This window comes from Trachinotus anak, unplaced genomic scaffold (genome assembly GCF_046630095.1).
Source record: "Trachinotus anak isolate AG129_WGS33_773 ecotype Australia unplaced genomic scaffold, CSIRO_AGI_Tana_v1 ptg000032l, whole genome shotgun sequence".
Lineage (NCBI taxonomy): Eukaryota > Metazoa > Chordata > Actinopteri > Carangiformes > Carangidae > Trachinotus > Trachinotus anak.
The window spans coordinates 7,130,215-7,144,038 of record NW_027273883.1 but is presented as its reverse complement, the minus strand read 5'-3'; the positions used below and the strand labels follow the sequence as shown (position 1 = coordinate 7,144,038).

The window sequence follows — 13,824 nt, the reverse complement described above, 5'->3', positions numbered from 1 at the left end:
AACGAGTTGTGCTCAACTAAGAAGTGCAACAGAGAATTTCTGTATACTCCTTTTCCATAGTGAGCAGAGAGTCTTTGAGTACCGCTCTCCAGGGTGCCTCTTCCCCCGTGTGCGTTGAAGCTCCATTTGAAGTGTTGCAATACCAAAATAGAGCAAACAGCTTGAAATAAAACATGTGGGGATTATTCTTACACGTACTGAGACACCAGTAAATCACACGTGAAAAAAGGATGAAAATAAAACCCACAGTACCCATATATATATATATATATATATATATATATATATATATATAAATATATAATCTCCTATGGTAATTTAAAAGTTGGAATTTGCGCTGCACTCTCCAGTCCACAATCTGAGGTGAATGGGTTTGTTAATCACCTGCATGTTCCACAATTGTAGGTTTCCGTGTGTAATTGAAAAGCATTTAAACAGTTGGATCTTTGCAAGTGATTTTGTTGATATATATATATATATATTTTTTTTTAAAGTCATTATACCGGTTAAGCAAATGCCCAACAATTCAAGTATACCACTTTTTTTTCCTTTTTTTTTTTTTTTTTCCCCAAATCAAGCTTTAAGATTGCACACACATCATGGTAATTATTATGACAAAGGGCCAGCATGAAGTTAATGAGTTATTGATTGTTTACTCCCAGACATAATCTGCTCTAACATTCTGTAACATCTGTATTAAAAAATGAGAAATTATATTTACATAAATCAGCCCATAAGCAAAGGCCAGCACAGCTCCTTGTTTGTCTTTGGGTCTAGATAGGCTATGTGTGTGGCATTATTTCTGTCTACAGAATCATAATCTTTTGCATACTTTGATGTTGTTGTTTTTTTTTCTTTTCACTTGAAATTCAATCCGCTTCTCTGGGGTGCATGAGCTTCAGTGTAACTGGTCTCCATCAAGGCTTCTGTCAGCAAGCAGACTAATAAATTAAAGCAGCTAAAAACAACATATTAATACACAACTCATAAAAACAAACAGAATAAAAGCATGAACTAAGTCAAAATTAATAATTGGAGAAGGGGAGTACACTGACAGGGAACAAAGTTAAATGACAAACTTCATAGTCCATGAGTGAGGCTACATAAATACAAAACAAGGGAAGGAGTTCAGCAGAGGTTTCTCTTTCATAGGTAGTGCTGGTGAAGCACTCTGAAGGTGGTGAGTGGGCATCTTTTCTTGAAGCACATTTCTACTGAGTTGTAACGGGTGGTTATCTCAATATGATTGGAACAGTCAAGTACAGCCACAATTGGCCAGTGAAGGGTTCGCGACCTGGGAACCCAGGGAAGGATGCATTCACTAAAAAGAAAGTGATTCTTCACAAGTCCTTGTTTTCCTCGTCATCTCGCAGCGCCGGTTGTGTGTCTGAGTGGTGGTGCCCGTCCCTGCTCTTTTCGCCTCTCCTTCACTGCGGTGGCGTCTCTCCAACCATCTCGATGCCGTGCTGCTGGAGTTGCGCTCGGAGCAAAGCGTTCTCGTTCTTCAGCTCTTCAATCTTAAGAACAAAGAACAAAAAAAAAAAGAGAAAAATCTCATTATCAGTATCCTCATCCCCGTGACAGCTAAATATAGCTCAAAGTTTACAAACCAAACTTTTCCGTTTGAAGACTGAGTGTTGGCTGTGTGTAATCTACACACAGTGCTATGCAATCCCTGGGATTAGAGAGTAGTGTGTGCAGCCCTTTTTTTTTGTTTGTTTTTTTTTTTGTTTTTTTTTTTTAAACACACCCCTGTCCACAACCAACTGGATTATCACATCTTGATGAGGTTTGTCATCTCCACTACATTTCCCTTGGGTGAATTCCAAACTCACTGCCTCCCAGCTGAGGGACTGAGGAAAGGATATTGAGCTTTGAGCATCAGAATAAAAATATATTGCCAAGTGCCTTGCAGGTCTGGGATTCAATGTGGAGACGTGGAGGGGCTCAGAGCTGCAAGATCTCACAATACTTTGAGTGCATTAGCATGCAGTTAGTTCTCACACAACCCCTGTGTATATTATTCCCACAGTCTCTCCTAGCACTGATTTCAGGTAACACTTCTCATTATATGAGTGCAAACTCTTTGATCCTCTTCGTCAGGCTGTGATGATCAGCTATACGGGCTGAAACCTCAGGGGGGTTTGTTTTGGAGAAATGAAGATGCATATGGGGCTGGGCGGATTTCATGCGTCTGAGATTTAAGTGAAAGGATGTAGCAAAGCAAAACTCCAAAGCAAACTAATCAATTCAATGCAGTGGCAATCTTCACAGCCACACATGCAGCCCACGATGGCTGCCTTATTATGTGCAAGTTTATTTATCCGCGACACCCAACCACCTCAAAGGCGGATTTTGACATTATCATTCATAGACCTTCTTTACCCATTATTGAAGTCACGGAAACTTCACATGATGCCACATTTGCAAGCCGGAGCAAAGGCTGATATTCATACCTGCTGCCTGCACAACTCATTGTCCACTTGTATCCTCTCCACTTCCTTCAGACTCTCCTGCAGTCGCTGGTTGTTTTGCCTCAGCTCACGGATGTAGTCACAAGCTTTGGACAGGATGCCACCTTTGCTCTAGAAGAACAGAGACGGTGTCACGCAGTTGGAAAGGTGAAATTTTTAAAACAGAGACATCATTACAAAGGTTAGCAGCAGGGAGGAGTCGAGTCAAAGGTTGCCTACCGCTCCAGTCTTGGTGCTGTCCATATTGCAGTCTGGGATGATCTTAGAAAGGGTGACAATCCAGTTGTTGATCTTGTCTCTTCGCCGCCTCTCAACTGATATATTATTATACGATAGGAACAGATAACAGAAATTAAAAAATATATATAAAATAAAAGCAGCATTTCCTGGTGTACTACATTTTTAGACAGAGAGATCACAGATAATTGTGGTGTTTTCATTTCCAGGATGTTGTCATGTCAGTGATTGCAGGTGCTGCCTGACTTTGACAGCTAAACAGTAACCTCTAGTGGCCAGTCCTAAAACATATGTTGTCATCCATTCTTAATGGAATATTTTGACAGGGCTTGGTGATTTTCTTTCAACAACAAAAAATAAAAATAAAAAAAAAATAAAAAAAACCTGCTGTATTTCGGCACCACGCTGCACTGTGTTGCTCTGTCTGATGAAATCAAAAGCCACAATCGCTAATCACACACCTTCATTATGTTGCGCTCTCCTCCTTTCATCTCTTGGTGTTCGCGGTCCATCCATTTTCCTGCAGACAGACAGGATATAAAACACTTTTCAGACACTACAATATCTCACATCTCTACCCACCATACAATCAGGCAAAAATCCAATCTAATCCGCCAAATTCACCTAATCTTGTGCCTATTAAAACCTGTTCTTCAATGTTATCTCTATAATTCAAGTCTTCTGTAATCACATCCCTTGCCACTACCAATGTGCTATTTAAAAAGGAGCCTCTAAAGTTGTGTCATGCATTTAGTAGAAATACTGGGAGATGCGCAGCCACATGAGGCTGTATATTCAGTCCTGGGATACTGAGATCCATCCAACCTTCTTATTCTTGCTGGCTGTCCTCTTCCCAGGTGTGGCCCGGAGGGAGCGCATTGCTTTATTATGCTGTAAAATTACAGCACTGTAGAAAACCAGATGCTGTCTGTTGGAGTCTGGGCGTACGGCTAATGACACAACTGTCTCTTGTCTCTGTGTCTTCCCTTAGGTATTCTGTTAATTAAGTTTCTGAGACGTGACAGGGAGACTTATCCAACCACCCACCACGGCATGAGTGGGCCAATAACACACAGGTGGCCCACACGGTTCTGTCTCACTGTTCGAACAGACAATACTTAACTCACCAACCATGCTCAATCAGGCAAAAGAGGAGAAACAATTCAGAAAAAAATATTCCTTTGCCATAGGGAATGTTGTTCGGAGATAAGTAAGGCAAAGGAAATTAATGTGACTATTGTTTACTGATGCATGTCTGCTTGTCGTTGCATGTAGTTAATAATCTGTAAGGTCACTCTTGCTCCTCGTCTGTCCTCCTCCACAACACATCTTTATTCTACAGCAGTGAATTTGTGATCCATCAACACAACTCCACTGCTGATATCTTCGTCTGAGATAGTCAGTCAAGCCCAACTGCAGTCTCCCTTGTATCTCAAGACATCTTAATGGGATTTCAACTGTATTATGGATTCAGCCCAACAGTACTCTTGGGCAGAGCCTAAAAAAAGTGGGTGATTGTATGAATAACTAAATGTGCAGGCCTAGAAGAATATCTTTTTTTCCTACTTTCACAACTTATGGAGGCACACCTCAAATAAGTGCTCCTGAGAGTTATTGCCAAAGGAATGCAGAAAATTAGCAGGGCACAGTTCCACAGCTGAAGCACTTTATCCATATAATTTGAAGCATGGATTAAGTTTGTAAAGTCTTATATTGATCTTTGAAAGAGAAATACAATTTTCACTCCGTCTGCCCTCCCCTATTATTAGGCTATAGAATCACACCAAGCCAGGGCCTGGACAATGAGTGAGTAAAGTGTTTATTGAGACACAAGGGGACTGCAGCTTGGCCCTGTAATTCTCTCAATGGATGATATGAACAAAGATGAGCCTTACAACTATGTAGAAGAGATACGCTGAAATTGACATCACATGGTTTTCATGGGCTTAATTTGTCCCAAGATTCCTCTCATGTTAACCGAATATACAGATTTTACAAACCTCTAACGCTGTTCACACAGTGAAACCAGTAACTTGGTCCAAACTAGGCTAAATGAGGATAAAACTACAACAGAGGACACTTTGTAAATGACACTAAAATAATAGTATAGAGTGAGCCATTTGTTTCCAGATGGATAACAATGACCTAATTTCTAGGTCCTAATGGAAAAAGATGTTTGCCACAAGCACAACTAACAACAATGGATCGAGGTCAGCAATGAAGAAACGCTACATCTGTGTCTCACACATCAAGAGCAGGGAGAATCACCAGGGACTTATGGGTAGGAGAGGGGCAGAGAGGAGAGGTGGGCAGAGGTTTGTGTGCTTCTTCTCTCTTCTTGTGATCTAATGTGATTAGTTCATTTGCTGTTTAAAAAAAAAAAAAAAGGAGTGTGGGAGAAATGTGGAAACTGTCCTCACCAGTTTAAACCGTCATGTTGCAGCAGCTCGTTTTCATCTCTGCGAACGGCAGATAAGGTGGGAAGTTTTCATTCATTTCACTCACATGTCAACGATAATGTCACTGTTCATTAGTTTACACCTAAATATAACTCAAGAGGCTTGTGTCAAAATCATAAATGATTAATATCAGAGGAGATAAACAGAAACACACATATTGCAGACATTTTTAGAGAGATGAAAAAAAACAAAACAATTCTCTTCTTATTTCAACACAGCAACGCAGACATACACTGCAACAAAGCTTGCTCTACTCATGACTGGAAAGCAGTCTGTCGTACGCTGTGAACATCAAGCAAAATCAAAAATGGCAAAGCTGATGCCAGTTTTAAGGCGGATCCAGAACTCCACATAATGCTGCCCACAGGAAAGGAGCTTAACTCTTTGAGAAATCTTTGAGAAGTTCTTGAAAATCACAGAAGCACAGAAGCAGTGAATATCCTTGTTGTCAAATCAAATACTGTACATATCCAAACTGAAATGAAAGACAGAGCCTGTTAATAGTGTGGAGTGTCTCCTGCTTGTGTTTTCTTTGAATAATTACCATAATAAGAAGGTAAATGTGAGCTTATATGTTTCACAAGTTAAAGTTTAAATATAAGCCTGGTAGAAAACGAGGGACTATTCCCTTGGGTTATCGTTAACTCAATTTGATAATAGGTCATGTGTTCATTTTGGGTGACCAAACAAGCACATGTCTGTGCCTTGGTTTTTACCAAACGAGGAGAAAACACAGATGGTGTTTAAGAATCTTGCATTCCTCATCACTATTACCCATGTGCCAGCGTGTCTTTGGTACAAAAGTGCACTCTGAAAATAAAATAAACCATGCTGGAATTCTTTATCCGAGTAAGTACCCACAGCAGGCCAGAACCAGGCTGGTATGATGCAATTAAAGTGACAACTCAGTTTGTCTTTGCTCAGGTGAGCCTGCTGATTATCTTAATAACAGCAATCACCAGCATGTGGCTAACAGTTGGAGTGAGTCTGACATGGATTCTGTTTTGATGCATGATTATAATGATGCATGTTGTGAGTTTTAAGAAGATTTCAGAGGAGAATGACAAAAGGGGCCAACTGGGGTGTGTGCTAAAATGAAGATCCTCGATACTGAATGATATAAAAATCAACCTTCACAGCAAACGAGGCGAGAGATGAGGAAGACTCCCAGAGGAGAGACACAGTCTGGGGTGAAAGAAGAACTACAGTAGCCCTTCATGTTGTTCAGCCTCACTGTAGTTGGGATAAACATGGGAGTTGTTCTATAGTTGCATCATGTGAAAGTATGATCTATATCAAACAACTGGATGGTCCAGATGGTCAGTTCTTTCTCTCTGCTTACACTGCTGCTACAGACTACACCCCTACCCATGTCCCAGCATCTTGACTCCCACCGCTTCCCCATCCTCCGCCTGCATTAGCATCTAGATGTGTGTGAATTCTGCAAGCTTGCTTCCCTCAATATGTGTCAATGTTCATTTTAATGTTGTGCATCTCCGGCTCTGGTGGTTGTGGTTTCTTGGACTAGAAGAAGACACACAGCTAAACTCAAATGTGTGTTATTGTTGTAATTAACAGTTTAAGCCTTGACGGACTGATACTTACGCAGGGTAGGGCTGTGTGCGTGGGGCGATGGTTCGTGGCGTGCCTGTCTGAATGACGTCAGGTGGGGTCATCATCACGTAAAACTGACCTGTGGCTGTGGAAGGCATGGGAGTCATTAGTTAGTGATGAGGAACATGCTTTAATGAAATATTTTTACATTAAACAGAGGTGTCTATAGTGGAGAAGAGAAGAGAAAAAAATCCACATGGGCTCACACAAAACAGCTTTTACAAAGCTGGAAGGTCTCTCCTGTACAATCAACATGTAGTGGGAATACATGTCAATACTCTGCAAAGGGGGGCGGTGAATAGCCAAATAGGGTGCATACCACATGGGCTCCAATGCCCTGAGCAGCAAGGACCTGGTTTGACCCGCAGAGACCATTTGCTGCATGTCATTCCCCTACTCTCTCCCCGAGTTTCCTGTCTGTCTCTACTGGTTCCATAAAATGGCCAAAAAAATAACTAAAAGGAAATTAAAAAAAAAAAAAAAAAAAAAGACCACAACCCAGACCGACCCTTTTGAGAGAAAAATGCACCAACGCTGCATTAAGGGATGCAGACACCATCTGGTTCAGCACTGCTACAGGGCCTGTAGGACACAAACGCTTCATTTTGCTCTTGTTTGCTCCTGCAGACAGGACATTTAACTCCTTGACATTTTTTCAGATAGTATTTTCAAAAAAAGAAAATCAATTAATTTTATCAATGTTTATTTTTAATATCAAAAAATGGATTAAAATATATCACCAAAATCTTGACACAATTATAAAATTAAATTTTCTGCTCACACAGCCTCTAGTTTAGTCCTTTTCTATAAAAAAAAAACAACTTATGATTCGAGACTTCTGTGCACAATCAGCAACTCATTGGCATGTTTTGCTCAGAAATACTCTAAAATAAAATAGAGATTTAGAGCACTTCCCACCCCAGGTCCCAGTCCTGCCAGAATCTAGTTGACTGTCAGAGCCTCCAGTACTATCCTCCACTATCCCCCGCCTCATAGGAGAAGGCAGCTTGTAAAAGACTCTCCACCAACACCCTACAGTGCACTCCTCAGCCAGTATGTCATATCTGCTTAAACTGCCCCTGGCTCAGAGACGAGAAGGACAGCAGCCCACTTCCTCCTGCAAGGCCCTGGCTTTAACTGTCACCCACAGCAGAGAAACCTCATGGTCTTCTTCCCCTTCTGTGGCATCACCCGGCAGCCACTCACAACCCCCAGGAGGAAAAAGAAAAAAAAAAACACAGCAAAACAAAACAAAAATAAAACTACATTTCCCCAATGAAACCAGCAAGGTCCATCCAGAGTGTTGGCCAATCACCTCCTGTTACAGCAGATTTTCCTACTGAGTAAAGCCACAGTCTTAATGTTTTAAGATGCTCAACACACCCTAAGCATTTTACTTCCTACCTCAAACTGCCTTAACACTTCTGCTCTTGTCTCATTTTTGAAGTGTCACTTGAGGACAAGTGACCAAAACATTAGCTGTTTTTGTGGTTTTCATCATACAAGCTGTAATGGAGGTGAGTCAATTGATATGGCCTTAAGGATGTCAGACTGCTATGGGTGTGCGTCATGTGATTCAAGCAGACACACAAAAGCTCAGTGAGGGCGATGTGGATGTGCTGTGTTAGCCTGATAAGCTAAGTAAGTAATCAGTAATGGATATAACACATAAAAAATTTGCTAAAGGGGAACATACCATAGATCTAATGGTTCTGGGAAACTCAATGACCTTGTATAACCTTTGATTTAAGCCTGTACATTGGCGTTTTCTGGAATATGACTAAACTGCAATGTTTGACTGGTACATCTTGCTAAAAATCTATTTTTTAAAAAGGCAAATATGAGCTTAATATTACTTCAGTATAGCTACTCCTGGTTAAATATCACTCCAATACAAGTGAAAATTGTTCAGTCAAATCTTTACATGATTCAGAGTGCTGGAGTATTTGATTTTAAAAATACTTAAGTAATGAAAAGTTTGTGATTGCTTCAGAGTGCATTTACAGAACTTGTGACTCTGAAACAACCTACTGAATGAACTGACTTGTTTGTAGAACCTGTTGAATAAAAAACTTACAGAATATGCTACAAAGCCTGTAGAAACGGAAATAAAAACCCAATTGTGGAATTGCTGTAGATGCAGCTTCAACAGGAAAAAAAACAAACAAAAAAAACAACCTAACCTAGTTACACATCTCTATCTTCTAATGTAGGCATGATTAGGCCACTGCCAAGTTCAAACTGAGCTGTTCAAACAGCTCAGCAGCTGTGAACACAGTGAATGCTCCCTCACATTTTCAAAAATAAAAGGAAATGTAACCCTCTGACTAAATGCTCTGCTTCAAAGTAACTGCAACTTCATGGAAATGTAGTGGAGTCAGAAGTATAATATTTATCTTTTAAGTTTAGTGGAGTAAAAGTTAGAAGTTTCTAAAAAAAACAAAACAATAATATTCAAGTCAAGTAGAGACACTTGAAAAATATACTTAGGCACAGAATGTACTTTGAAAATACTGACAGTCCACCACAACAGAGTCTGAAGGCTACATCTTTTTCTCCAGGTCAACCAAGCCCTGACCAACCTCGTGGAAAGCAGAGGACAGCAACTTCCAGCTAGTGATATCCTCCTGACAGACCTCTTCTGGATGACCACCATAAAATTGCAAAGGCACTTAGTACAGCCAGATGACAACATATGGCAGTAAAGAGGAAGGGAAGGAGAGAGGGTGGACATGTGACGTGAAGCAAACACTAAAATATGATCAGCGCAACTAATTTTATTTCAGATATTTACGAACTGTTAAAGAAAGAATATTTCAAACTGTTTCTGGCCTTTAACTGAGCAAGGAATCAGATGTTGAACAAAATATCCTGCTGAGTGTAAATGACAGAAAATCTTTAATTATTCCAAACTTTATTAAGCAGCATGTAAATACCCTTTGATACACATTTTTCCAAAAATGTTGACGCACTATCAGGGGACATTCTGTGTCCACCTGTATCACAAATCATATTTCAATTTCAGTGTTCGGCATGAAAGAGCAACGTAATTGACAATCTACAGCGCTTTGTGTGGTCCTTTCACATCAGCCAACGCTGTGGTGATCATGGTCCATTTACAAGCACTGAAAAAAGGACTGTTGTTCAGTTTGTCACTGGAAATAATGTCTAAATTAGCCCTGTGGCACTGTGGTGAGCTTCAACCCAAATTAAGTGTGAGAACTGACTCACCCCCTGCCTGTGTGAGTGTGGGGTCCGTGGCAGCCTGCACAGACACAGTCCCATCGCTCACCGCAGTTGCGGGGAAGTAAGCGAAGCGCGTCTCCCCTCCCACCGCCTCTCCTGCTGGGCTTCCTCCATTACTAAAAGGGTTTTGGATCACAGCCTGTGACAGATAAGACAGAGACAGAGGAGAGCTTGAACAAGTAGCAATGGAGCAGTCACAGCAGGTAAACGCACACCTCAGTCTCTGTCAGACTCAATTCCAGTATCCCCTCTAGACCCCCAAGAAAGACACAGTGCAGTTTGACGTCTGGGATAAAGGAAGGGGGGAAAAAAAAGAATGAGTGATCTTGTTAGCAGAGATAACAACAAGACCGGTAAAGCCATCAGTGCATTACAAATGAAAACAAATTTGTTCTGTTCTTCCAAGGAGAATTGCATGTTTTTGACTACAAACATGTCCTAAATCTGGCTGAAACTGTTGTGCAATAAATATTTAACTCCGCAACAGCATCTGTAGTCTCTGTGAGTCGCTCTGGTTCAGGCAGATGCAGGCACATGCTTCTTTATACCACTTTGCTAGTTTTAGGAGCTCACAGGAATAACCTACAGTTGAAACACTGGAGTTGTGTGGCATCAGTGACGTTAGACTGTGCCTACAGAAACAACACTTATTAGGATACATTTGTTGTTGTTTTTAGTCTTTCCCTGTAGATTGTTGGAAATAGTAACACTGAAATAGCAACAGCTTTATCCTTCAAGACATGAACAAACAATACAGTTAGTCTTTAAAAGACAGGCTGTATATCCAGTCAGTTCTATCAATAAAAAAGGGGAAGACTGACGTACCTGAGCAACAGCCTGAGGAGCCCCGGTGAAGGCAGCTGTTGACACAACGCTCACTGCTCCGCTCCCATCATCTCTTCCCTCAAGGTGCTGGTCAGTCACCTGAACAACTCGGTACGTCACCTGCATGGTGGGACAAGACACAGGTGAGAGAAACAAACAAACAGAACAAGCAGCTGCTGTTTTGTGTCATTTTCTACAGTCCCTATGGCAGATGTATCATAGACAAATCAAAACAACCTTACCTGACTTGTGGATTTGTTTATCATATCTGCTGCTTCAGTTCAGCTGAGCCAAGTATCTCACACTATAGTCCTAACCTCAGTAGTGCATTGCTCTCACCATCCCACACAAAAGGCTTATGCATCAGAATGGGCTGATTCAATTTTAAAAACAAGTCGAGAAATGAGCTTGTTAGTTCCAAGAATCAGTATCTGTATCCCTCCATCATGTGACTCTCCACCTGACTGACATGTGACAGCAGCCCCATGCCAATCCTAGACCAGACTGGAATCACATGATCGCTCACACTACCGCTGTTTATGTCAAATGAGCCACATGGGTCACGGACTTAATTCCCTCCAAAGTAAATCATCCATATAAGGACAAACCAACTTGTATATCACACTACTTTCTACAGTTTATTCATTTGCATCACTGAACACCGCTGCTGTGAATACCACCATATTAGTGGACAGCAAGGAGACGCTCTTGACAACAGTCACCAGTCAATCATGGGACTAGTAATAGAAAAGCACACATTCATACCTTCAGGCAATTTAAAGCTCACTATCCTCCTGACTTGTCTTTGGAACAGGGGAAGCAGTTGACGCATCCGGCAAAAACACACAATAACGTAAGAAAACGCAATCTTACACAGACAAGACTATTCACTCGAGGAAATCTGGTTTTTCTCAACGTGAGGCCACAGTACTCACACCAAAACAGTCAGACTGACAAAGCTTATATTAATAATGAATGCGTACATGTGAAACAAAATGCTGTTTACCAACAATCACATCATCTTCCACTGTCACTATGCACGCGGCCAAATCCTTTCAACCACGTTTATCAATATGTAAAGTGGCGCTCTGTCAGTAGCTAATTTTGTGTCTCTGCACAAATACCCCTTGGACATTCATTCAACATGACATCTAAAGTAATTTTGGAGGGTACTGTTTTGTGTTAGGAGCGCTGAAAGGGTGCAATCTCACGCTAAACCTCTAAGCCCATATGACATTAAAGTCATTTAGTTTCTTCCTGAGATGGGCTGTTAAAAAAAAACAACAACAAACAAAGCTAGTGTCATTATTTCATCTGATAACTACTTACCTGCCCACCCTCAGTGCGGAACTGGTATTGTATGTTATGGTCACCAAATGCTGCAGCCTGCTGAACACTGGCTATTGTCACGGCTGTCTGCTCTTCTCCTGTTCCGTCTGAGAGAGGAAAGACGACAAAAGCCTTGTGATAATGGATACGAAGGAAAACTAATAAAAACAGCTCCCGAGCCCTGTTTTCATCTGCAAAAAAAAAACATCACTACCCCTGCATGTTTACCGAGATAATGAAATACATGCTATACTGTTACACCTTGTATTTACCGAATGAGACAGTTTATAGTTGTGTTGTAACCGATCATTATCTGCTTTTGGCTGCTGAACGACCTATACACATCACTGCTGTCCGTGTGCCAAATGTTGTCAATGACAGTTCAGTATGCAAATTCTCACCTTCAGATACCTGGACAACTTCTTCTTCTTGCTTTTCTTGGCTGCGAACCAGATGCACAAATAAGCAGTTAAAACAACAACAACAACACAGACCAGCTAACCTCCCGGAGAATAAAACGAATAAATATATTGCTGATGCTAAACTTTGCCTTTCGTGATGGCAAACTTGTGCAAGAAACCAGTCAACCAACAGCATTATCGCTAAGTAAATCACAAGTTTGCTATTGGTTACCTGCAGTGGTTGACAACTCAGTTATATTTGAATAGCTCGCTGAAGCTAACTTAGCTGTTGTACTGCTATAAGCTAATTACGATAATGTTTTTCTCAACTGGACATTTGTCCTCTGGGATACAACGAGTCAGGTATCTCGCTAGCAGAGCCATCCACCTCTCCTGCTAACTTAAGAGCAGTCTTTGGATTGAAATCGTTTTTGACAACAGTTTTTTAGGTCAGGCCTTGTTTAGCGTCGTAAACTAGCTATCCGAAATAGCATGTTGTAGCTAGCTTGTCTCAGTTAGCCATTTTGGCCGACTCTCGGTTTACCTTGCGGTGTCCAGACTCTGTTCGAGCATATCCATCAGGGTTGCAATAAAAAGTGATATTCGGTGTCACAGACGGAGATGGAAGTGCTGATCACGGGAACAAACACTCGGGTCATGTGAGAGAGACAGCCCAGGACACGTGAGGTATGGCTCGGTGTCGGAGTTAAAATGGAGGCCGCTGCCGCCGCTGGGTGATCCGAGGTGACTCCGCTGGGATCAGCTGACGCGCCGGAGGCTCTGCAGCTCACCGGTCACCCCGTTCAGAGCGACCGCGTCTGCCACACCAAAACTAACCACAACACCGTGAGACGCTGCCAGATAATGTCATGTCTGTGGTGCTGGACAGCTGAGCAGACAGAAGACAAAAAAAAACAAACAAACAAAAAAAACAGACTAATTAAAATTAATAATAATAATAATAATAAAAAAAACTGAATCACCTGTCTGGGCTGTGGGAGCAGAATTAATGTACCTGTCTGAGCGTCTGTATAAAATATCTTTAATGAGTAATTTTAGATGCATTAGGTAAAGGCTACTTTAATGGTCTGGCTCAGAAGTGAACAAGTGAAACGTTTGTGATACTTTAACATTATTATTATTATTGATCCCCGGTTGGTTGCAAAATGCAGTGTGTGTGGTTATTTTGATTCTCATTTCAGTTCAACACAGTGTCTTTAAAATCTCTTCTCAAAACTC

The 13,824-nt window shown here is 41.2% G+C and overlaps 1 protein-coding gene across 4 annotated transcripts; it reads right to left on the bottom strand.

The window, feature by feature from the left end:
* Positions 1 to 628: 628 nt before the first annotated feature.
* Positions 629 to 13,417, bottom strand: usf2l (upstream transcription factor 2, c-fos interacting-like). 4 transcript variants are annotated; one of them, XM_071469458.1, is made up of 11 exons: positions 13,130 to 13,336; positions 12,586 to 12,626; positions 12,185 to 12,291; positions 10,856 to 10,975; positions 10,016 to 10,169; positions 6,776 to 6,869; positions 5,132 to 5,170; positions 3,173 to 3,231; positions 2,694 to 2,788; positions 2,457 to 2,585; positions 629 to 1,517 (listed from the first exon to the last, which is right to left on the bottom strand). In XM_071469458.1, exons 1-11 carry the CDS (start codon positions 13,162 to 13,164, stop codon positions 1,428 to 1,430), a joined length of 963 nt encoding a protein of 320 aa, XP_071325559.1. In that variant the 5' UTR covers positions 13,165 to 13,336; the 3' UTR covers positions 629 to 1,427. The 4 variants fall into 4 exon arrangements, with proteins under 4 accessions (XP_071325559.1, XP_071325561.1, XP_071325560.1 ...); XM_071469459.1 differs by having other exon boundaries at positions 1,278 to 1,517; positions 6,776 to 6,863; positions 13,130 to 13,297; XM_071469460.1 differs by lacking the exon at positions 5,132 to 5,170 and having other exon boundaries at positions 13,130 to 13,417.
* Positions 13,418 to 13,824: the final 407 nt, after the last annotated feature.